Genomic DNA, 24295 nt, shown 5'->3' on the forward strand with positions numbered 1-24295 from the left:
TTATTGCACAAGTGAAGCTGCTGTTTCACAAGCAATGAAACAATGGGACTACAAACTGCGGAGTCTAGAAGAAAGAGGATGAAATATTGCAGATTAAAGGCAGATGGTGTCCATATTTGGTGATGCAACAAGTCACTTAATGACCAGAAGAGGAAATGCAATGAGCATCTGTCATTCAAAATACCTCATAAAAGAGTAGATTGATCTTGCAATTACTTCAAGCCCAAAAATGACTTTTGCTTTTATTTTCCCCCCCGCTGTTTTTTTTTTTAACAAATCATTAATAAAAATCAATTCACACATTTTCATGACAAGATCACACGAGATTTAATAAAGCAACAGGTTTAGCAGATGCGGGGTGGGGAGAGGGGTGAAAAAGCATGGTGGATGGGGTTGGAGGGGTGTGGTGGTAGTTAAGAAATTCAAGCACATATGGTTCCGGAGAAATGCTGTTGTTTTATTACCTTTTACACATTTCTTTACTGTAGTTGATGGTGAGGGAGGAATCATAGGTTTTTTCAACAACTCAGCCGAACGATTTGACTCGCTCAGGAGGTAGTGCGACTTATATGTATATGAACTGATAAGGGTTTCAGATTGGTCTTGGTCAATTACCCCTACACAAAACAGATAAAGAACATGAGCTGCAATGAAAATACCCATGATTCCCCCCCCCCGAAAAAAATCTGAAAAACATTAATTTAGTCTTGAATTTTATTTTCCAAAAAAAGAGGGAGGCAAAAAAAATCTTTTTAGAAAGAATTTAAGTAATACGTTTTTGTTTAAAGATGATGCTGCATTTAATGCTCAAAGCGGAAGAAAGGTTTCCTTACCTCGGGCACAGATAAAGCACCAGCTTACGTTTACTTGTAAAGATGCACGACTGCTCTTCTTCAAGCTGGAATGGTTGTTGCAAATGATGCTGTGGGGTGAAAGAACCAGGCTACCGGCTGCGATACAGCTCTCCCCCGTGTGGTAGGCCACAGGACATCGTAAGCAGCGCATCATACGACCTGGGTTCAGATGCATCAAAATCAATCGATTAACACCATATGCTACAGTGTCATAGAGCTGTACAGAACAGAAACAGGCCCTTCGACCCACCTTGTCCATGCTGACCAAGTTGCTATTCTGGGCTGGTCCTATTTGCTTGCATTTGACCCATATCCCTTTAAACCCTTCCTATCCATACATCTGTCCAAATGACTTTTGAAAGTTATCATTATATATGCTTCTTTAGCTTCCTTGGGAAGCTCATTCCAGATATGCACTGAGTGACATTATTACCTCTGGTCCCTCTCAAATCTCTCCCTTATCATCTTAAACATGCTGTCTCGTTTTAGAATTCTCCACCCTGGGACAATGATCACCTTATCCATGCCCTTCATCATCTTGTTATCCCAATAAGGTCCTCTCTCATGCTCCTATGATCCAAAGAAAAAAAGCACCAGTCTTTCCAATCTCTCCCGATAACTCAAGCTCACAAGCGCAGGTAACATCCTGATGAATCTCTTTTGCGCTCTTTACAACTCAGAGACATCCTTCCTACAAGAAAAAACCCATTAAGTGCTGGAGTGACTCAGTGGAGCAGGCAGCATCTCTGGAGAACATGGACTCTGGTCATAACCTTCTTCAGACTGGAGAGCTTTCTAGTCTGAAGATTCCCCATCCAAAACATCACCTGTTCTCCAGAGATGCTGCCTGATTGCCTGTTACTCCAAGTTTTTCTTTTGTAAAAACCAACATCTGTAGTCCCGTTTACTTCCTTTATACATCCTTCCTACAGCTGGTTGACTAGAACTATACATAGCACTCCAAGTGTGGTCTCACCAATGACTTGTTCAGTGCATTACGATGTCCCAAATTTCGTATCCTACATCCTTGAAGTCAAGCATGCCAAATGCCTTCTTCACCACCCTGTCCATGTGACTCAGCACTTTCAGGAAACCATGCACCTATACTCCCAGATCTTTCTGTGCTACGCTATCCAGGGCTCCACACATGCCATGTTTGACATACCAAAGTGCGATACCTCACATTTGTCAGTTACATTGTCAGTTTATTGTCACGTGTACCGAGGTACAGTGAAAGGCTTTTGTTGCGTGCTAACCAGTCAAGAGAAAGACGATACATGATTACAATCGAGCCATTCTCAGTGCACAGATACACGATAAAGGGAATAATGTGAATAATGTTTAGTATAAGGTAAAGCCAGTAAAGTACGATCAAAGTCTGAGGGTCTCCAATGAGGTAGATAGTAGTTCAGGACTGTTCTCTAGCTGTGGTGGGATGGTTCAGTTGCCTGATAACAGCTGGGAAGAAACTGACCCTGAATCTGGAGATGTGCGTTTTCACACATTTGACCCTTTTGCCCGAGGGGAGAGGGGAGAAGAGGGAATGGCCTGGGTGCGAATCGTCCTTGATTATGCTAGTGGCCTTGCCGAGACAGCACGAGGTATTTGCCATTCCTTGGACTACCTTCCCAACTGATCTAGTTCCTGTTGTTTTTGTGCACTGTTTGAGTCTGTGTCCCTGTGATGCTGCTGTAAGCAAGATTTTCATTGTTCCTGTACGTTTCTGTACTTGGTTATGTCACAATAAAGTTGACCTGAGGTGGCTCCTGCTTTGGTTTATCTTTTACATAATTTGCTCCTTTAAGGAAAGTGTTACTGCAGTGCGGATAACATGAAGGATAGGGGTAGACGCAAGAATGAAGAAGGTAAAGACTGCTCAATCAGTTGCAACAGACTGCAGCATTCATTCCATTTCACAATGCTAATTCCTGCTTTTCAGGGATAATGTGATAAAATTACTCAACCTCTTGCCAAGAATTCAATGTTGTTCTGAATCAAAGAACATTTGGGAATGGAGTAATTGGAACTTCAGTCAGCTGATAGTTCAAGCTACTGCAGTCACACAAACTAAGTTGAACTAATTCTTCAACAGCAGAAATGGAACAGAGCGAAGAAAACATCAGCAGCAATCTCTGTAATTGGATAAATCAGAAAATAGATCTTCACCCAGACAAATTTAGATCCCAAACGACTTTCAAAAGGAATTTTAACTCTCACCCTTGTAATTTGATCGGGATTTAGCATCAATGGTAAATAATAATTGGTGATGTAATTGAAAGTGAAGAGGATAGTTTTATTTTTAAATTGAAATTGTGCAGACCAATGGCAAATGAAATTTAATCCCGATAAACGCAGTGATGCATTTTGGGGAGAGTGAATCAAGGCAGGGACTAAACAATGTGCCCTTGGATGGTATAACATAGAACAGTACATCATAGGAATGGGCCCTTCAGCCCACAATGTTTATGTCCTGGATCTCCCACTATCTGACTGGACGACCAGACTACAGAACTGTGTCAGGCTACAGAACTGTGTCTCAGACATGGTAGTGAGCAACACAGGGGCTCTGCAGAGGACGGTCCTCTCTCCTTTTCTGTTCACCATCTACACCTTGGCCTTCAGATACAACTCGGACACCTGCCACCAGCAGAAGGTTTCGGATAACTCTGCAATTGTGGGCTGCATCAGTGAGCGGAGGGAAGCTGAATACAGAGGTGTAGTCAACAACTTTGTCAAGTGGTGTGGGCTGAATCACCTGCAGCTCAACTCCGACAAGACTAAGGAGTTAGTGGTGGACTTTAGGAGGAGAGGAACACCCCTGCCCCCTGTCTCCATCAAGAATGTGGATGTGCAGTTTACCAAGGAGTACATGTACCTTGGCGTTTACCTGGACAATAAATTGGGCTGGTCCAGGAACGCAGAGGCACTGTATAAGAAGGAACAGAGCTGTCTATACTTTCCACTCTTTCAACGCCTGCAGTAGGATGCTGCAGATGCTCCATCATCGGTGATGGCAAGTGCCATCTTCTTCAGTGTCGTGTGCTGGGGTAGCAGGACGTAGACTGCGGACCAGCTCGTCAGGAAGGCAGCTCTGTCCTGGGTATGGAGTTGGATTCACTGGAGATGGTCTTGGAGGCGAGGATGATCTTTAAACTGCGGAGCATCTTGAACAATACAGCTCACCCCCTCCATGACACTCTGGTCAACCTGAGGGGCACCTTCAGCAACAGACTGGTTCCACCAAGGTGCAGCACAGAACACCACAGGAGATCCTTTTTCCCTTGGATAACTCTTATACAAACCATACATCTCCTCACCCTCCTGTCGTGGGATGGACTGACTCCCCTTTCCCTTCCCCCACCCAATCTTGGCACATCCCCAATCCTGGACATTTCACTCGTCACTTCAATTTCATGTACCTTGCTGTGTTTCATGACAGATGGCAGACCAACTTCCCTCCAGGGATAAATAAAGTTCTATTGTATCATATGTTTGTGCCCAATAAGCTGCCAAGTTAAACTGACCTCATCTTCCTGCACATATCTCTCTCTTCCCCACACATCCAGGTGCCTATTTAAAATACTACTACCATATCTACCTTCACCATCACCCCCAGAAACTTGTTCACTACTCTGTATAAAAAAAAAAAACTTGCCCTACACGCCTCCATTAAACCCCCCCCACCTCACCTCATAGCTACGCCCCCTAGTGCTGAACATTTCCACCCTGGGGGAAAAAGGTTCTGACTGTCTACCTTATCAATACCTCGTAATTTTAGGTAGACAAAAATGCTGGAGAAACTCAGCGGGTGAGGCGTCTATGGAGTGAAGGAAATAGGCAACGTTTCGGGCCGAAACCCTTCTTCAGGCTGATGTGAGGGTGGGGGGAGGAAGAAAGGAAGAGGAGGAGCCAGTGTGCTGAGGGAGAGCCGAGAAGGGGAGGAGAAAGTAAGGACTACCTGAAATTAGAGAAGTCAATGTTCATACCGCTGGGGTGTAAACTGCCCAAGCAAAATATGAGGTGCTGCTCCTCCAATTTACGGTGGTCCTCACTCTCTACATGAAGGAGGCCGAGGACAGAAAGGTTGGATTGGGAATGGGGGGGGGGGAGGGGGAGTTGAAGTGCTGAGCCACCGGAGAGATCAGGTTGGTTATTGCGAACCAAGCAGTTCATAATAACACCTCATAATTTTATATACTTTATCAAGTCTTCCCTCAACATCTGCTGTTCCAGAGATAACAATCTGTCAATCCAACCTCTCCCTGTAGCTGAAACCTTCTAATCCAGACAGCATTCTAGTAAATTCTGGTATAAATGGTGACATAACAGCCAGCATGCGCATCGTGGGAGAAATGGTGTATCGCTGTGTTGTATGACGATAATTCCTCTCAGATTGTTGCAAGATAAAATCAACTTGATTTTCTCTCACCTTTGGTTGCTTTAGCCGTTTCCCGGTTGTCTGCCAAACACGACGAACAGCAGTGGAGAGGGCATCGGAATCCTTTTCCTTCAAACATGGCCGAAGAATAACCCCGCAGGCAAGATTCGTGGTAAAATCTTCCACATGAATTCACTGAACACCTTTTTACAACTTTTCCCGATAATTTGCAAGAAAAGCAAGTGTGGTTTCCTGTACGAGTAGAGCAATATTTCATTCACTACCGTCTAATGCACCTCCCCACGTTTTAGACATAGACATAGAACAGTTTAAGAAAGAACTGCAGATGCTAGAAAAATCAAAGGTAGACAAAAATGCTGGAGAAACTCAGTCTGAAGAAGGGTCTCGACCCAAATCGTCACCCATTCCTTCACTCCATGGATGCTGCCTCTCCTGTTCAGTTTCTCCAGCATTTTTGTCTACCTTAGACATAGAATAGTACAGCACAGGACTAAGCATTTGGCCCACAATGTCTATGCCCAATATGTCTATGCCCAACTAATCTCCTGTGTCACCATCCCTCCATTCCCTGCAAATCCATGTGCCTATTTAAAAGCCTCTTAAATGCCAGCATCGTATCTGCCTCCACCACTATCATTTGTAGCCTGTTCCAGGCACCCACCCACCGCTGTGTAAACAAAAACATACCCTATGTATCTCCTTTAAACTTTACCCTTCTCACCTAAAAACCATAGCCTCGAGTCTTTGACATTTCCACCCTGGGAAAGAGTTTCTGACTGTCTATGCATCTCATAATTTTATATATTTCCATCAGGTCTCTCCGCAGCCTTTGATGCTCCAGAGAAAATGATCCAAGTTTGTCCAACCTCTCCATATAACTAATAGCCTCTATTGCAGGCACCTCATCTGCACACTCTAGAAAGCCTCCTTAGCCTTTCTGTAATGGGGTATCCAGAACTGCACACAATACGGGTGGCACCGTACGATGGCAGCTTCGCTAACAGTCTGTCTCGTCCGTTTCTTCTTTTGTTGTTTTTAGTCTGGTTAAAAATAAGTTTTAGTGTCTCTTTGGTTTTGTATTATGTGGGTGTGGGCTGGGGGAAAACTGTTTTTAATCTCTTTCCTCAAAGTAGATGCAACCTTTTCTGTATCGTATCTCTGTCTGCACTGTGGACTTAACATCGTGGAGCTTGCGGTCCCTTTGTCAGGGATCAACTTCGGGAGCTCCAACCGCGGGAGGTTCGACCGCCCCCGATCACAGGAGCTTCGACCACCCCGACTGCGGACGGATCGACTGCCTCGACCACAGGAGAAAAGGAGGGAAGAAGATAATACATTATTACCGTCCATCACAGTGCGCTGTGGTGGATGTCTATGTTAATTTTTATGTAGTTGTGTGTCTTGTAGCGTTTTTAGTATGACTGTATGGCAAATCAAATTCCTTATACGTTTTTACATACTTGGCTAATAAATTAATTACTCACTAACTATTCCAAATGGAGCTTAGCCCAAAACCTATAAAGCTGCTCCTGACCCTTATACTCAATTTGCTGCTGCAATATTCATTTTAGAAACAAGTGGATGTTAATCTGGTGATGACGTTGGACAGAGTCATACAGCAGGGAAACAGGCATTGCGGCCACTCACCGACCAAGGCGTCTCATCTAAGCTAGTCCAATTTGCCCGCATTTGGCCCCTCTCTCTCTCTCTCTAATCCTTTCCAATTCCTGTCCGATCACAAAAATATTCAGAAAAATATTTATATTCATACTGCGCTCTGATGGAACAAAAAAAACAATAGAATGGAATTGCGGTTATCCATTAACCATCAGAGGCAGCACGGTGGTGCAGCGGTAGAGTTGCTGCCTTACAGCGCCAGAGACCAGGATTCAATTCTGACTTTGGGTGCTTTCTATAAGGAGTTAGTACTTTCTCCCCGTGACTGTGTAGGTTTTATCAGGGTGCTGTGGTTTCCTCCCACATTCCAAAGATGGGCAGGTTTTCAGGTTAATTGGCTTCTGTACATTGTCCCTAGTGCCTAGGATTGAACTAGTGTATGTAGGTATGTTACAAAACCTACCTGAATCGTGGCTGAGCATCTGCCCCACCCCTTGTGTGTGATTTTGGCGTTGTTTAGAGGGGGCGGGTTTAAAACGCGATTTTTACTAGGCTGTTGCAATCGAAAATGTTCAGCCTAGTAAATCATTAACGGAAAATCGCTGAAAGACCCCGTCGCAAAAGGTATTATTAGTTTTTATGGCCTTGTAAAATAGTTATAGTTTAAAAATCACTCTCTCACTCCGCAACCTCTCGCAGCCCCAGGGTTTTATAAAGCAAACAATTAAAGGTATGTACCTTATTTTTACATTAAATGGGGCATGTATATAACCCTGTATATAAAGTTTTCTATAGTGAGTAGCTCATTTTGGGCTCTTTATATCCCGCAGTATTTTTCTGGGCATTTGAGGGCACAAATCCAGCGCAATGTGAACGTTCTAAACCAGCGCGTTCACAGGAACCCACTAGAAAGCCGATTTAAATTGACTTTAATTTACAGCAATTGAACACTAAATTCCTTCCATTTGGCCTATAAATTGATGTAAATGAGATTTAAAAATCATGTTTTATTGTGAATTATTTGTGAATATTATTTGGACACTTGGGCTATTTAAAAATGTTAATCATTTATTAAGAAATGGATAGATGTTTAGATCTAGTAAATTGAAGTTTGAAATTAGCTACAATTGGGTAACTGACTAATTATATGCTTTAATTTCAGGTCATCCAAGTTAGATTATTTTATATTTGTTTCAGAATGGTTCAATCTATGATAACTGAAAATTTCATTCAGTTCTCTTAATTTTTAAGAAGGTTATGGGCTTTTGACTGTCCACGATCACGGCTTTTTTGTTATGTTCATAGAAAATCAATAGGGAACAAGATGCTAATTTCCGAGTATGAAAATGGCCATAACCTTTTTATTACTTGAGATATGAAAGTGAATTAGGTGTCAAATTAAACTTATTGTTATGCTTTATCTGATGGGATAAATTGCAGACTTGATTTTTTAAATCTCAAAATTTTGTAACATTGCTAGTGTATGGGTGATCATTGGTCGGTGTGGACATGGTGGGCCAAAGGGCCTGTTTCCACGCTATATAATTAAACTAAAAATTAAGCCAATATTTGATCGTTCCTGACCAGTAGAATGATCCTCAGTGACAACCGCATTTCATTAAACATCACTGGGCAAAATGAACCTAGCTTAAAATAAAATTACTTAATCAACACAAGAACTTTATAGGTGCAGGTTAGAAATTGCTTGGAAGGTTAAGAAATTGGTTAGAAGGTTAATTGCTTTGGTAAAATTGTAAATTGCCCCGACTGTGTTGGATAGTGTCTCTACTCTACTAATCCCAAGTATGCGGGGATTGCTGGTCGGTGTGGACTTGGTGGGCTGAACAGCCTGTTTCCGCGCTGCATCTCTAAACTAAACTAAAAGAATGAGAGAAATATAATGAATGAGATCGCTTTCTCCATTACCTGTCGTACATTCCATACACGTAAACTTCCCGTTGGGTAGTTCTGCCGGCCCAAGGCACTCTATGTGAAAGACTCTGCAGCACTCTCCCTCACAGGGAACAAGAGACTCTCCAGGTTTCTCACAGATCTGAGACAGCAGATGGTCAGAAAACAATCCTTAATACGGGCACGCAAATAAAATGTCAAACATTTATGCACGGCATTTCCCCACCCACTATTGAATAATGTAAAGTACTTGCAATCATTTTATTCAACTTTCTTTTCATAATTTCTTCAGGCCACATGATAGCGGGCAATAAGAATTTACAATAAAATTATTTCATTGTCAATGGTTTACAGGATTGAAGTGCACATAATTTGTGTTGGAATGACCAGAATACCAATTTTCACATAAAAGGAACTATTAAGTTCCATTTGTTGCACCAAGTGTACATAAGTTTCTGTGGCAAAGTTACTGGAACCTGGGTAGGCCAATACTTTTATCTGTTGACTGAACATAGCAGTCATGTTATAGATACAATCAAGGCCCAGGTCCAGTCAGCCAACAGATAGGATCATTTTGTTTCAACAAAATTGCCGCGTCCCCCTCAGTTCTCACCTGGCAGATGCTGTCCTTTTTTGATGATCCCGCACCACGCCTGGATAAACACGAATCCATTGACGTTTCATCTGAGACATCTGCATCAGGAGGAACTACTGGACTGTCCAGCCTCTTCTCCAAGCCAACCTTCAATGTACATACCAATTGGTTAATAACCTCACCTAGTCAATGCAATACTTATCAGTCAGAGTATTGACTATAGAAGCTGGCCATCAGTCATAGCATTGAGTATAGAAGTCGGGAGGTCATGTAACAGTCTTGCAAGATATTGGTGAAGCCACAGTTGTGGTTACCCTGTTATAGGCAAGATGTTGTTAAGCTGGAAAGGGTGCAGAAAAGATTTACGAGGATGTTGCCAGGATTCATGGGTCTGAGCTTCAGGAAGTGGCTGAGCTGGCTAGGAGTTTATTCTTGAGCTCAGGAGTTAGAGGGGTGATCATATAGAGATGTACAAGATCATGAGAGGAATAGATAGGGATAAATGCACTATCTTTTACCCACAGTAGGGGAATTAAGAACCAGAGGGCACAGGTTTGTGAGTGAGGAAAGATTTAATAGGAACCAAGGGACAACTTTTTTTAATACATAAATGGTGGTGGGTGTATGGAACGAGCTGTCGGAGGAGGTAGTTGAGGCAGGTATTATCACAATGTTTAAGAAACAGTTACGACAGGTACATGGATAGGATAGGTTTAGAGGGATATGGGCCAAACGCAGGCAGGTGGGACTAGTGTAGATGGGTCAGCATGGGCAAATTGTGTCGAAGAGCCTGTTTTCACACTGTATGTCTCTGTGACCCTAATACTCGGAAATAGAATGCAAAGTGATCAAAATTGGGGAGGTAAATGTTCTAGGCCACTATCTATTTACCTCTGCAGGAATCTGGTTGGATAAGGAGTTAACAATCGCCTATTTTCATTATCATCGTTACCTTTTTTTGCATATCTTTCATTCATTTGTTCTATCTCTCTCTCTCTCTATACATATATAGATATATATCACCGTCTGTATCTCTCCCTTCCTTTCCCTTGACTCTCAGTCTGAAGACGGGTCTCGACCTGAAACGTCACCCATGCTTTTTCTCCAGAGATGCTGTCTGACCCAGCTTTTTGTGTCTATCTTCTGGATAAGGATAGGATAATTTGTGAACGACATGCCACATAATGAACATCGATTTGAGTCTAACCAATGAACAAGAGGTGGTGGAGTTGACTATGGAAGTGATTATAGATATAATTTAGATATAATTTAATTGCCACACAACCAAGGTCGGTGGAATTTGATTCCACACAAGATAAAAAAGGAATTAATGGGATTTGAAAAGGTGGTAAACACTTCCCAGTTTACCACTGCTACTGACCTCCCTCCATTGAAGGGATCTATAGGAGGCACAATCTCAAAAAAAGCAGCCAGCATCTTCAAGGACCCATACCACCCTGGTCACGCTGCCATTTCACTCCTACCATCTGGAAGAAGGCATACGGGTCTGAAAACCATGTCCTCCAGGTTCAAGAACAACTTATTCCCAAAAACCATCTGCCTCTGGAACACCCACAAACACGAACTAAACTATGAACTGCAATCTATAATGGTTGCACTAAGGAGTTTGGGCTTTGTTACACTAATATTAGGGTTTTAAATTAATTTAAATGTTTTTGTTTATCATGTTATCTATAAGCACTGTGTTTACAGACCTAGTTTACTGCTGTGAGTAAGAATTTCAATGCTTCATTTTTGGTACATAACTATTAAACACTCAAGACAGATAATATGTTTGCCACAAGGTGGCATCGTATCCGATATTTAGCCAGAGTGGGTGGAGGAGAAAGTCAGTCACTCTTGTCTTGCTGCAACCAATGAACAAATGCCTTTGCCAGTCCTTAGACTTGGCCATGCTGGTTTAATCTTCCGTGATACCCTGCGAGGTTAGCTGCTGAAAATGAGAGCAGGAAATGGGGTCGGATCTCTCTCTAATTAACACGTCTCATGTAATCACGGTGTCAGATTGTGAAATAAACAGTACGAGTTCAGAACAGGAAGTGCAAGTTACTACAAGGATTTCAAGATTCAGAAAGAGAAATATGAAAGAGTAGAGAGAAAAAGTGCAAGGAGGTTTTCAAAAACAAGAGTTAATAAAAATGTAAAGCTGAAGCAATGAGATTCCACAACATTTTTGGCAATGCTCAATGCATTTTTTTTTAAAATTGAATGGTACAGCATGGAAACAGGTCTTTAGCCCATGCCAGCCATCGATCACCCGTTCACACTAGTTCTATGTTATTCCACTTTCTCATCCACTTCCTAAACACGCAGGGGCAATTAACCTACAAACCTGTATGTCTTTGGGACGCAGGAGGAATCCGGAACTCTCGGAGGAAACCCATGCAGTCACAGGGAGAAAGTGCAAACTCCACACAGACAGCACCCGAGGTCAGGATTGAACGCGGGTCTCTGGCGCTTCGAGGCAGTGGCTCTACTAGCTGTGCCGCCCAAAGTAGTGGCTTTAAACAAACCGATCATGTAAAATATATTTAGATTTGAAATAACCTTGACTTGACTTTGTGGATATTGGAATTAGTATACAGAGTAAAATAGTAAAATGGCCCATTTCCCTCAAACTTTTCTCCCAATGACCCATTGTATATATGCCTGTAATTGCACTGGTTAGCACGCAACAAAACGTTTCCACTGTTCCTCGGTACACTTGACATTAAACTAACTGAACTGAACTGATTTGTAAAATTGCTGAGAGGTTTAAATGCAAATAACAGTTTTAGGCAATTATTACAATTTATTTAGATACCAAATGAAAAAAATCAATTTTCCAACTTTGAAATCGGGAGTTATTTACTTCTCAGGGAAGTGACACTGACATACACCACCCAAATTCTCTTTCTATACCTATTATCGATGATTGGTCTTCAACTATAACTCATAAAGGAATTATTTAGCTCAGACAATTATTTCCCAATTCATTCACAAGTTAGGGTTTACAGGTCCTAATTTTACAACTCATGGAACGTTCTAGTGGCTAAAAGTTCTTCCATAATGTGCTTAACACACAGCAGATTAAAAAATCTGTCACAACATTATTTTATCCTCTACATCATCCTCTATGGTTGCAACAGACAATGACTACGTGTGCTGTTGAACCAAGGGGACTCAGGAAAGCACCAATAAAATCTTCTGTGTTAACTTTTTATGAATATTTTTCCACGAGTTGTCACTTCATTCATTTCATCCAGAAGTATTTTGTGCGCTATCATACATTGCTGTAGCCTTTCTTAATATACGTGACAATTAGTAGTTCCTTTTTTCTGCATTTTATCTAGCTGGATCTCTAATCTTGGTCCAGGGTAAACTGTGTTTTAATAGCTTTATAGAGGGCCAAGAACTAAACCAATATTAGATACAGAGGTACTTCAGCCATGCGATCGTCATAGAAAATCAATCCCAGTAACCAAACATGAAAGCTGATGTTAACATAGAAACATAGAAAATAGGTGCAGGAGTAGGCCATTCGGCCCTTCAAGCCTACACCGCCATTCAATATGATCATGGCTGATCATCCAACTCAGTATCCTGTACCTGCTTTCTCTCCATACCCCCTGATCCCTTTAGCCACAAGGGCCACATCTAACTCCATCTTAAATATAGCAAATGAACTGGCCTCAACTACCTTCTGTGGCAGAGAATTCCACAGATTTACCACTCTCAGTGTAAAAAATGTTTTTCTCATCTCAGTCCTAAAGGATTTCCCCTTTATCCTTAAACTGTGACCCCTTGTTCTGGACTTCCCCAACATCAGGAACAATATTCCTGCATCTAGCCTGTCCAACCCCTTAAGAATTTTGTAAGTTTCTATAAGATCCCCCCTTAATCTTCTAAATTCTAGCGAGTACAAGCCGAGTCTATCCAGTCTTTCTTCATTGGAAAGTCCTGTCATCCCAGGAATCAGTCTGGTGCACCTTCTCTGTACTCCCTCTATGGCAAGAATGTCCTTCCTCAGATTAGGAGACCAAAACTGTACGCAATACTCCAGGCGTGGTCTCACCAAGACCCTGTACAACTGCAGTAGAACCTCCCTGCTCCTATACTCAAATCCTTTTGCTATGAATGCTAACATACCATTCGCTTTCTTCACTGCCTGCTGCACCTGCATGCCTACTTTCAATGGCTGGTGTACCATGACACCCAGGTCTCATTGCATCTCCCCTTTTCCTAATCGGCCACTATTCAGGTAATAATCTACTTTCCTGTTTTTGCTGCCAAAGTGGATAACCTCGCACTTATCCACATTATACTGCATCTGCCATGCATTTGCCCACTCACCCAGCCTATGCAAGTCATCTTGCAGGCTCCTAGCATCCTCCTCACAGCTAACACTACCCCCCAGCTTCGTGTCATCTGCAAACTTGGAGATGTTGCATTCAATTCCTTCGTCCAAATCATTAATATATATTGTAAATAGCTGGGGTCCCAGCACTGAGCCTTGCGGTACCCCACTGGTCACTGCCTGCCATTCTAAAAAGGACCCGTTAACTCCTACTCTTTGCTCCCTGTCTGCCAGCCAGTTCTCTATCCACATCAATACTGAACCCCCAATACCGTGTGCTTTAAGTTTGTATACTAATTTCTTACGTGGGACCTTGTCGAAAGCCTTCTGAAAGACCAGATATAACACATCCACTGGCACTCTACTAGTTACATCCTCGAAAAATTCTATAAGATTCGTCAGACATGATTTAACTTTCATATATCCATGCTGACTTTGTCCAATGATTTCACCACTTTCCAAATGTGCTGCTATCCCATCTTTAATAACTGATTCTAGCAGTTTCCCCACTACCGATGTTATACTAACTGGTCTGTAATTCCCCGTTTTCTCTCTCCCTCCCTTTTTAAAAAGTGGGGTTAACCCTAGCCTCAGTCACCACATGATCTTTATGTACAAACTCTCACATAATTAACTGTACTGGTGCTCAGATCGGGTCGTGTTTGTGTTATGCACAGATCCGGTGAGCTACGGGTACAATGAAAATCTAGCTTGCAGCAGCATCACAGGGACAAAGACTCAGACAGCACGCAAAAATATAAATCATACACAAATTCTGTAAGACTGCAAAAAGAAAAGACTGCAAAAAACTAGACATAAATGCAAAACACAATTAAAAAGTGGCAGAGCTGGTAGAGCCACTGCCTCACAGCGCCAGAGACCCAGGTACGATCCTGCCCTCTGTTGCTGTCTATGTGGAGTTTACACATTCTCCTTGTGACCACATGGGATTCCATTGTGTGCTCCGGTTTCCTCCCACACCCAAAGTTATGCGGGTGTGTAGGTTAATTGGCCTCTGTAAACTGCCCGCAAAGTGCAAGCAGTGGAATAACATAGAACTAGTGTTAACAGGTGATCAAAGGTCAGCATGGACTTGGTGGGCCAAAACACCTGCTTCCATGCAGTATCTTAAAATGTGAGGTGATCTGGAGTATTCTGAGATAGAATTAGGGTTGTGTGAAAGGACAGAAAGTGCTTGAGTAACTCAGCAGGTCAGGCAATATCCCTGGAGCACATGGGTAAGTGACGTCTCAGGTTGATATCCTTCAGACTGATTGTAGGGGGGTAGAAGAGAGGTGGAAAAGGGGAGGGACAGTACAAAGCATGGCTGGTAATAGGTTGCCACTGGCAAGGGGTTTTTTGATAAGCAGATGGTTGGACCAAAGGCCGGAGATAAGGAAGGTGCGAGACAGGTTTGAAGAGATTGAGGACACTGGATGCAGTAGCTATGGTTAAAAGAGGAGCACGTGAACATGTCTCACCTGGAAACATTGCTGGGGTCCCTGGAAGGAAGAAGTATAGGAACAGTTGTTACTTTTCCAGCAGTTGCAAGGGAAAGTGCCTGGGATGGGGATGGTTTGGGTGGGAAGATATGAATGAACCAGGGAGTTCTGGAGGGAGTCATCTCTGCGGAAGGTGGGAAGGGGTGGGGATGGGATGATGTGACTAGTGGTGGGATCATGTTGGAGGTGATGGAAACCTCGGAATATGAAGAGTAGGATGCGGAGACCAGTGGGGTGAAATGTAAAGACCAGGGGAATTCTGTCCTTGTTCCGTCGGGGGGAAGGGGAAGCAAGAGCAGAACTATGGGACAGAGGAGAACAGTGGGTGAGCTATCCATCTATGACAGAAGGAGAGGAAACCAGATTTACTAAAGAAGAGGATGTCCTAGAATGAAAAGTCTCATTTTGGGAGCAGATGCAGCAGAGACAGAAGAATTTAGAGTAGGGAATAGTAGATTTGCAAGGGGCGGGGTGGGAGGACATGTAGTCCAGATATCTGTGGGAATCTATCAATTTAGAATAGACGTGCAAGTCGGTTCAAGATCTTATAATTGTAGGAAAGTACCTGGTGGCACACATAATACCTCCAGGATGAATACAACTGAGAGAGCACCTACCAATGTGCGAATGCAGTCTTAAGCATTGCCATGACACCAAATACTCAGCATCTCTATTGAATAGCTATACGCTACTAATCACCGTTTTCCTTACACCAATAAAATGGAAGGGTTGCATGCTAAATTCTGATCTCCCTGCACGTTCTCACAATGTGCTCTACAAATTGCAAAGTTGGGTGCAACTTTAAAGCTGAATCCCACGATGAAAGAGATTTCAAAATTGACATTGATGATGTCACACCCAGTGTATTATGTGGGGATATGTTTGCTACTGCAGGATGCATATGATTGAGCAAGAGATGCTGCAGAGGAGATTCACCAGGAGGTTGCCTGGATTGGAGCATTTCATTTGGAAGGGACTGGAATAGGCTGGGTTTGTTTTCACATGAACAGTGGTGGCCAAGAGGCGATCTGACAGGGGTGTCTAAAATTATGCGGGGGATAGAAAGTAAAAATCTTTTTCTCATAGCGGCATCGCTCAAGCAAGAGGATACAGTTGTAAGGCGAGAGCTAGGAGACCTCATTGGATAGGGGATACAGAGAGGGAGGTTGTAGTCTGGAGACAGATACTGTCATAACATAAAAAAATCTAGATAAGCACCTGATTCACCAAGGCACAGACAGCTATGGACCTAATACAGATAAAATGGGATGATACAGATACAACAGGCAGATGGACATGAACTGAAGGGCCCGTTTGTGCTCTATAACGCTATGATTTTGTTTCAAACAAGCAATCAAAATACTGTGACATTACTCTACTCGGATACAAGTATCTATTAATGCACATTAATCATACAAAACTGCTGGATGGATAATGACTCATGAGTTATTCCTGTCTGGCCAATCTTTCTCCCAGGACAAACCTCAAAACTATTCAAATACATTGTTGAATGTATCTTACTTCTACAAATCGTAGCTGCACAGTTATTAGAGCTGCTGCCTCACAATGCCACACACCCTGGTTCAATCCCGACCTGGAGCGCTGAGTTCACACATCTCAAAGACTTACGATTTGATAAATTAATTGGCCACTAAGTTGGCGTCAATTTGTAGATGGAATGCTAGAATGTGGGGGGGAGTTGGCGGGAATGTTGAGAATAGGTTTAAAATGGTTCTAATGCAGGATTGGTGTAAGTGTGGAGCTGATGGTGAGGGAGGACTCGGTGTACTGCAGAGCCTGTTTCCACGCTGTACCTTTCCATAACTATGGCAGATCACTCTTGTTTAGAGCATAACTTGAACACCAGCCCAAATCCTCAATGCACAACCCTACCTCATGCAGCAGTCCCCTGGAGTCGGAATCGTTAATCTCTCTGTACCCTGGACTTGCCATCTCCATGTCCGTGGAGGCCCGACTACGTTTTTTAAGCGGCTTGCAGGAATCAGAAAGTTCACTGGCACCTGAGAGCAAGAAACACCACATGTGGCAGTCGGTTACTGTTTTGTTTTGCATCTATTCCAACAAAATTATGACTAAAAGGTGAATGAATCCAGCCAGATGACAGCCATCTGTTAAAGACACGCGCAGTTGAAAGTTGCACTCTAATTTACTTTACGACCATTCATCTTCAAGGATTTTCACCATGGAATGCAAGGTTCTCAGTGTTTTACCTGGCAGGGCGGAACTGAACATTACTCCATGTGCATGGGGTAGTGATGCGCCTCTCTGTAGACATATAGCCTCTGCTGTTGTTGGAATAGTTTCCATCTGTCAATTAGAATGTAGGCAAGTCAGCATAGAGGTAAATCCAAAGATGTCCAACACTATCTTTGTACGACAAATACCGTGTACCCATAATGATATCGAATACAAAGCATTTTTATTGAAAACTCTTGAGAAGTAACTCTAATTTACATTAGTCTTTGCACTCTTATGGAAAGAGTACAGATAATCAAGGCACTAGGTTTACACCAGTCAAATGAAATACTATTTTATTTCCTGTAACTGCTTTCCTTTAACTGCAATTTCATGTCCAAAATAATGCTTCAAAAGAACAAAATGTCAACAATTGACATATTTCCCAATAACAGCATTATACTGATTCACAGAGATATATTTGGATTTCCTATCATGTCTTTGGTTGAATTTTTAGGCCTCACCCAACATGCAAGAGCTTAAGCCCAGATTTGATTTTGCGATCTGAAATTTCTTGCTATCTTGAATTTGCTTCCCGTTGTGGGAGGGCCGCTTTGAGGGAGGAGGGGGGGGGGGGGGGGGGGGGGGGGGGGGGGGGGGGGGGAAAGAGGGGAGGGGAGCACAAGGGTGGCCCTGGCGCGGGATGCTTTGTAACTTTGCCAGTGACCTTTATGTGGCGACTATTGCATACCTCGCGTATGCAAGCAACAATTTTCACTGTGTCCCGTCTCATATGACAATAAAATATTCAATTCAATTCATTTAAAAAATGCTTCTTTTTTCCCTACAGTTGAAAGCAAAAACAAATTTAACAACTCGGGCAGTAAAATTTTGAAACTTTTAAAATGAAAACCATAGCTGGCTGAGTCTTTATTTTACAAATAAAAGCACCCAAAGCCACAAATGTCTTGCTGGTCGACAATACAAACATGAACCTCACAATGGTAAATCCATATTGTTAGTAAAAAGTAGATGGTTAGCCCACAAATGAGGGTAGTAAAGGACTTTGTTAATGGCTTAGCAGTGTTAATGTGAACAAGCATGTGAAGAATAGTTATTCAAAGGTGATCAAAGACAGACACCTATTTCCCCCCTCTCCCCCCCGCCACCACCCCCCATATTTAACCTCGATTTGACAAGAAAAGGCACTCTAAACTACTCCCTTCTGTATGTAAGTGATCCATATCCCTAATCCTACGCATATTTGTCTTCCTATCTGCTTCCGTCACCACCATTGCCATCTGTCGCTCTTGAAAACATTTCCCCATCTGTCTTTTACACTTTTTCCTTCACCTAAAAAATATGCTCCCAACTGCAGATTTTGTCGGTTTTTGACCGGATTAAAGGAGGGGCTGTACCACCAGTTTCTGGAACATCAGTGGTGGACATGTATGTGACATTTCCACACTGGGAAAATGGTTCTGACCATCTATCCTCTCAATTTTATAAACTGTATGCAAAAAAAGAATTCGACTGTACTTAGATACACACGACAATAAAATAACATTGACCAACGCTCCAGTGAAAACAATCCAAGTTTGCCCAACCTCTCCTTATACCCAATACCCTCTCTAATCCTGGGAGAATCCTGCTATATTCTGGACTATATCCAAAGTCTCCACATCCTTCCTGCAATGGGGCAACCAAAACAGCACCTAATATTCCAAATGTAGCCAAACCAAAGTTTTATAACACTTGTATAACATAATTTCCTGACTCTTATAATCAAGGACTATAATGATGAAGGCAGGCATACCATACACCTTCTTTATCACTCTTTCTACTTGTGTTGCTACACTCAGAGAGCTGTGGACCTGAACCACAAAATCCCTCCGTTTATCATGCTGTTAGGGGGTCTGCAATTGACTGTATACCTTTCCCATACATTTGACCTTCCAAAAGTGCAAAATCTCTCACTTACCTGGGTTAAACTCCATCTGCAATTTCTCCACCCATATCTGTCACTGATCTATATCCAGCTGTGTCCTTTGACAGCCTTCTTCACTGACTGAAATAAATCCCTTCAGCAGAAAACTTTCAACCTGATATATTAACTCTGTTTCTCTTGCCATAGACACCTTCTCACCTGCTAAGTACTACCAGCATTTTCTGTTTTTGTGACAAGTTTTTAGTTCTTAAGGGAATGAAGGATTATGGATCAAATCCATTGTCCATTGGATGTTGGAAAAGACGAGGGTGAATGGGAATGTTATGTTTCCCACTGATGCAAATTTGTCTCCACTCAAATACCCAAAACCATCACATACCTGTTCTTTTCGCATTTTCTTTTTTGGTACAACCTCGACAGATTTCTCAGATTCAGAGCGACTTCTCACTGACCTTCTTTGTGGTTTCCTTTCTAAAAGACATCAAGGAGAATTTTAAATAAGGACTAAAAAATGTGTTAATTTTCATCTTTTTGCACTGACATCCAAGTATACAAGGTCCTGAATGAACTTAGAAAATTGGCAGGATTTGAAATATTTTGTGGCCAAGATAAAAAAATAAACTCAATTTCTCAAATTGTAAAAATTCACCCCTCTGCATTCTTTTATTGCCTCAGTTACCAATTACGCATTCGCTCCACAGCACGAGGGAGCTAATACGTTACTAATACAGAGGCCTAGATCCAGATAATCGCCACAGTAGTTGGGGAATTTGAAGTCCATTAAGTGAAAAGAGTTCTGCAAAGGATTGGCACAGTTGTGCAGGGGTGTTGCTGCCTTTCAGCGCCAGAGACCCCAGTTCGATCCTGACTATGAGTGCCGTCTACACAGAGTTTGTACGTTCTCCCTGTGACCGCGTGGGTTTTCTCCAGGTGCTCCGGTTTCCTCACACACTCCAAACACATACAAGTTTGTTGGTTAATTGGCTTCTGCAAATTGTAAATTGTCCTTACTTACAAAAGAAACTTACAAAATTCTTAAGGGGTTGGACAGGCTAGATGCAGGAAGATTGTTCCCGATGTTGGGGAAGTCCAGGACAAGGGGTCACAGCTTAAGGATAAGGGGGAAATCCTTTAAAACCGAGATGAGGAGAACCTTTTTCCACACAGAGAGTGGTGAATCTCTGGAACTCTCTGCCACAGAGGGTAGTTGAGGCCAGTTCATTGGCTATATTTAAGAGGGAGTTAGATGTGGCCCTTGTGGCCAAGGGGATCAGAGGGTATGGAGAGAAGGCAGGTACGGGATACTGAGTTGATGATCAGCCATGATCATATTGAATGGCGGTGCAGGCTCGAAGGGCCGAATGGCCTACTCCTGCACCTAATTTCTATGTTTCTATGTCCCTAGTGTGTACTAGTGTACGGGGTGATTGCTGATTGGCTGGCACGGACTCAGTGGGGCGAAGGGCCTGTTTGTTCGCTGTATCTCTAAAGTAAAATCAAAATTAAAAGCTACAGTCAGTAAAAGCGACCATAAAACAGAATTTTATAGTAACTTACTGTATCTTATTTACTAAATGTCTTGTAGGAAATAAAATTTCCCCTCCTTGCCTTCCTTGACTTAAATATGACTTCTAATCCACTACCATTGAAATGGCAGCATATCAAAACTATTCAATAAAAAGCAGGATGGTGCAAGAATCTCAGGCCTGTATAACGGAAGCCCAGTTTAAATGAACACCATTAACTTACCCATTTATGTTAGATGTATCTATCCAGACAGAACTAAGATCGACTTTACCATAGTCAGAGCAGAAAGTAAAATGCTTCTTCATGCTGCAGACATTGTCCATCGTTCTGTGCCATACCATCACAGTACTAAATGAGATGGATTCAGAACCGGTAAACAGGGTGGTCAAAAAGGCTTTCGGCACATTGGCCTTCATCAGTCAGAGTGACGAGTATAGAAGTTGGGAGGTCAAGTTGTAGTAATATTGGGAGGTCGTGTTGTATTGGTTACATTGGCGAGGCAACATTTAAAGTATTGTATCCAGTCTTGATCGCCATGATTTAGATAAATTTCATCAAGCTGGAAATGGTGCAGAGAAGATTTACGAGGATGTTGCCAGAACTTGAGGGTCTATATATAGGGAGAGGTTAAGCAGGCCTTGGAGCACAGGAGGACGTGGGGTGATCTTATAGAGGTGTACATAATCATGATCGGGTAAATACACAGTCTTTTGCCCAGAATTGGGGAATTGAGAACCAGACGACATAGGTTTAAAGTGAGGGGGGGGGAAAATATTTATTAGGAACCTGAGAGGTAACTTTTGTTTTAAATAACATGGAACGAGCTGCCGGAGGAGGTAGATGAGGCAGGTACTATCGCAAAATTTAAGACATGTATATGGTTAGGATAGGCTTGGAGGGATGAGCTGAATGCAGGCAGGTGGGACTAGTGTAGATGGGGCATTTTGATCGGCATGGGCAAGTTGCCCAAAGGGCCGGTTTCCAAGCTGCAAGACTCTATGAGATCTGGCAAACTCAAAACTGAGTGCCCCAAGGCAGAGAGTGATCACTAGCAACAGCTAGTTACAATAGCCCTCTGCTCACTCTACTGTGACCATCAAGGTAAGGAGTGCCCCAATTCAGCTGGATGTGTACAAGAACTTGCCACTATCATGTCTTAATTGATAAACACCCATGTTTGTTAGTGTACAAAATGAGTTCAACTCTTCCCAGGGTTTCACATCACCTTCTCAACTACCTCATTTTTGCAATTTCCTTTGATATCACTCCCCGTTTACTCCACTCCTCCCATTTTGACTCCTCCAGCATCCCTAGTTTTAAACTTTGTTACTGGTTGCCTTCGCATCAGCAGCTAAGGTCGTAAAGTCTGGAATTTGCTCCCAAAACCTCTCTACTCAATTTTCTCCATTAAGATACTTCTTCAAACCCACCTATTCGACGGTCTACCCTATAGTTCCATCGATATGATTCAAAGTCTGAAAGCCCTGTCCCACGGTATGAGTTAATTCCAAGAGCTCTCCCGAGTTTTAAAAAAAAATCAAACTCGTGGTAAGCAAGGAGAATGAACGTAGCGGGTACGTCAGAGCTCGGGGACGTCTCTTAGCGGTTCGTAACGCTAACGGCAGGTACTCGGGAAGACCCGCTAACGGCAGGTAAGCACGGGAAGACTCGTGAAGATTTTTCAACGTAGAAAAATGTCCACAAGAGCCCCGAGTGGCCATTACCGTAAATCTCCGACTTTGAATCAGGGCAAACTCGGAAGAGCTCTTGGAATGAACTCATAACCGTGGGACAGGGCTTTAAAACTGCTTGACGATCCTTTATTGCAATTAAGGTACTTCATGCATTTATTGGATAAGGTCAGATAGATACCATGGTTATAAAAACAGGTCAGAGGCCATGCATTCTGTGGCAATTGACACATCCAGGCTCACTAAAGTCTTTTCACCATCTATAAAGGAAAAAGTCGTAAATGCATAGCAATATTCTCGTGTGGACATGTCCAGCTCAAATGATCTTGACAGCATCGAACATAAGCCAGCTCACTCGAACTGGCATATACCAGGATTAAACATTACGTTTTGCAGTGTGTATAATTTGCAAGATGCACTGCAAAATCTAGCAAAGGACAAAAGCACCAACGCCTGTGATTTCCCCTTGGACATTTTCCCAACAGTATATAATTGATCATTTATGAGTGGTTGATTAAACCCCCAACACTGCTTTAGGAAAACGTTCGCTACACAACTAAAGGCAATTAGAAATGGGCTACTAATCCTAGTCTACGAATAAACGCCCATTTCCTGTGATCAATTAAAGTTTGTGATAATTGTGAAATCCATCAGAGAACAAAGCTTTATTCCGGCTCTCGTTCAATGTTCACAAAAGCCGGAACAGGCTTGGCTTAACTCCAAACATTTTCACCAACTTCAAACTTGGATTATCAACTTGGCTTCATTTCACAATCTGCAACTTGCCTGACCAGAGACAATATGCAATACGTCATGCTCTAATATCGGTTTATACACATATTTCAAAGTGCAGCAAGCTAATTAAATCCGCAGTGCCAGAGAGACTTGCCTGGGGTGACTCCACTCCTTTCTCTTCAGTACAAATGTACACAGCACACATGTAAAGACAAAGCTGTGGCCAGTTGCAGGTTATGAAACAAAGTCCTTATGAGTCATTTGAGAAATTAGAGCTTCCTCCAGCTGCTCTCCTTTTACTGATCCATGAGGAAGTCATTGGTTTAAATTATATGTACACAAAATATGGGCAAATCTGGTTGGTTCACTGGTGAGATTTATGATAAGCAAGACTTATGCTAGTCAAAATTATTTTGTTTTATAGGCCAGACTGTGCAAGGGTAACAGAGAATTTAAATATTGGAGAACCTAACGGGTTTTACAACAACTCTGTATTTCCCATGCCTTTGTTGGCTTTTTTATTCTAGATTTATTGTATTTTAAATGTATTCAATTAGTTCAATTCAAATTTCCCTGGCTTGGTAGGATATGATTAAATCATACATCTGCAGATCAATAGCCTAGGCCTGGGGACATTTGTCAGTAACTTGACCATTCTGCCACTGTACCTCTTACATATTATACCTCTTTCTACCCTCTGGGGGGAGAGGGAGTGGACAAAGGCAAGATTTCAGAATGAAGGGAACAACAATGAGTATTTACCTGATGAAGCAGACTGTGCCTCTCCATGTGAACACGAGTGCAGAGACTCCACTTCCCGTTTCTCACCGCGTAAGCTGAACGGTGTAACCAGAGCTTCATCCACTTCTCTCGGTGATGGCTCTGCCTTAATATTCATTCCCTTCTGGGAATAAAATGAGTGTTATCTACATATAGCCAAGACCATCACCAACTCGTCTTTCC

General features: G+C 42.4%; 1 protein-coding gene across 4 annotated transcripts in view; it reads right to left on the reverse strand.

Moving 5' to 3' along the window:
- Positions 1 to 24295, reverse strand: part of nsd3 (nuclear receptor binding SET domain protein 3) — an 80034-nt gene that overhangs the window by 19869 nt on the left and 35870 nt on the right. Inside the window, exons 6-14 of one of the 4 annotated variants that reach the window (XM_055662112.1) lie at positions 24095 to 24233; positions 19759 to 19850; positions 17467 to 17563; positions 17129 to 17256; positions 9395 to 9523; positions 8797 to 8923; positions 5284 to 5484; positions 834 to 1013; positions 465 to 617 (exon numbers count right to left, since the gene is read on the reverse strand). In XM_055662112.1, the coding sequence (XP_055518087.1) occupies positions 465 to 617; positions 834 to 1013; positions 5284 to 5484; positions 8797 to 8923; positions 9395 to 9523; positions 17129 to 17256; positions 17467 to 17563; positions 19759 to 19850; positions 24095 to 24233 (1246 nt within the window). Of the gene's footprint in view, positions 1 to 464; positions 618 to 833; positions 1014 to 5283; positions 5485 to 8796; positions 8924 to 9394; positions 9524 to 17128; positions 17257 to 17466; positions 17564 to 19758; positions 19851 to 24094; positions 24237 to 24295 lie in introns of all 4 variants that reach the window. The other 3 variants (XM_055662111.1, XM_055662114.1, XM_055662113.1) reach the window with 3 other exon arrangements.

Source organism: Leucoraja erinacea, chromosome 35, assembly GCF_028641065.1.
Source record: "Leucoraja erinacea ecotype New England chromosome 35, Leri_hhj_1, whole genome shotgun sequence".
NCBI classification, from domain to species: Eukaryota; Metazoa; Chordata; class Chondrichthyes; order Rajiformes; family Rajidae; genus Leucoraja; species Leucoraja erinaceus.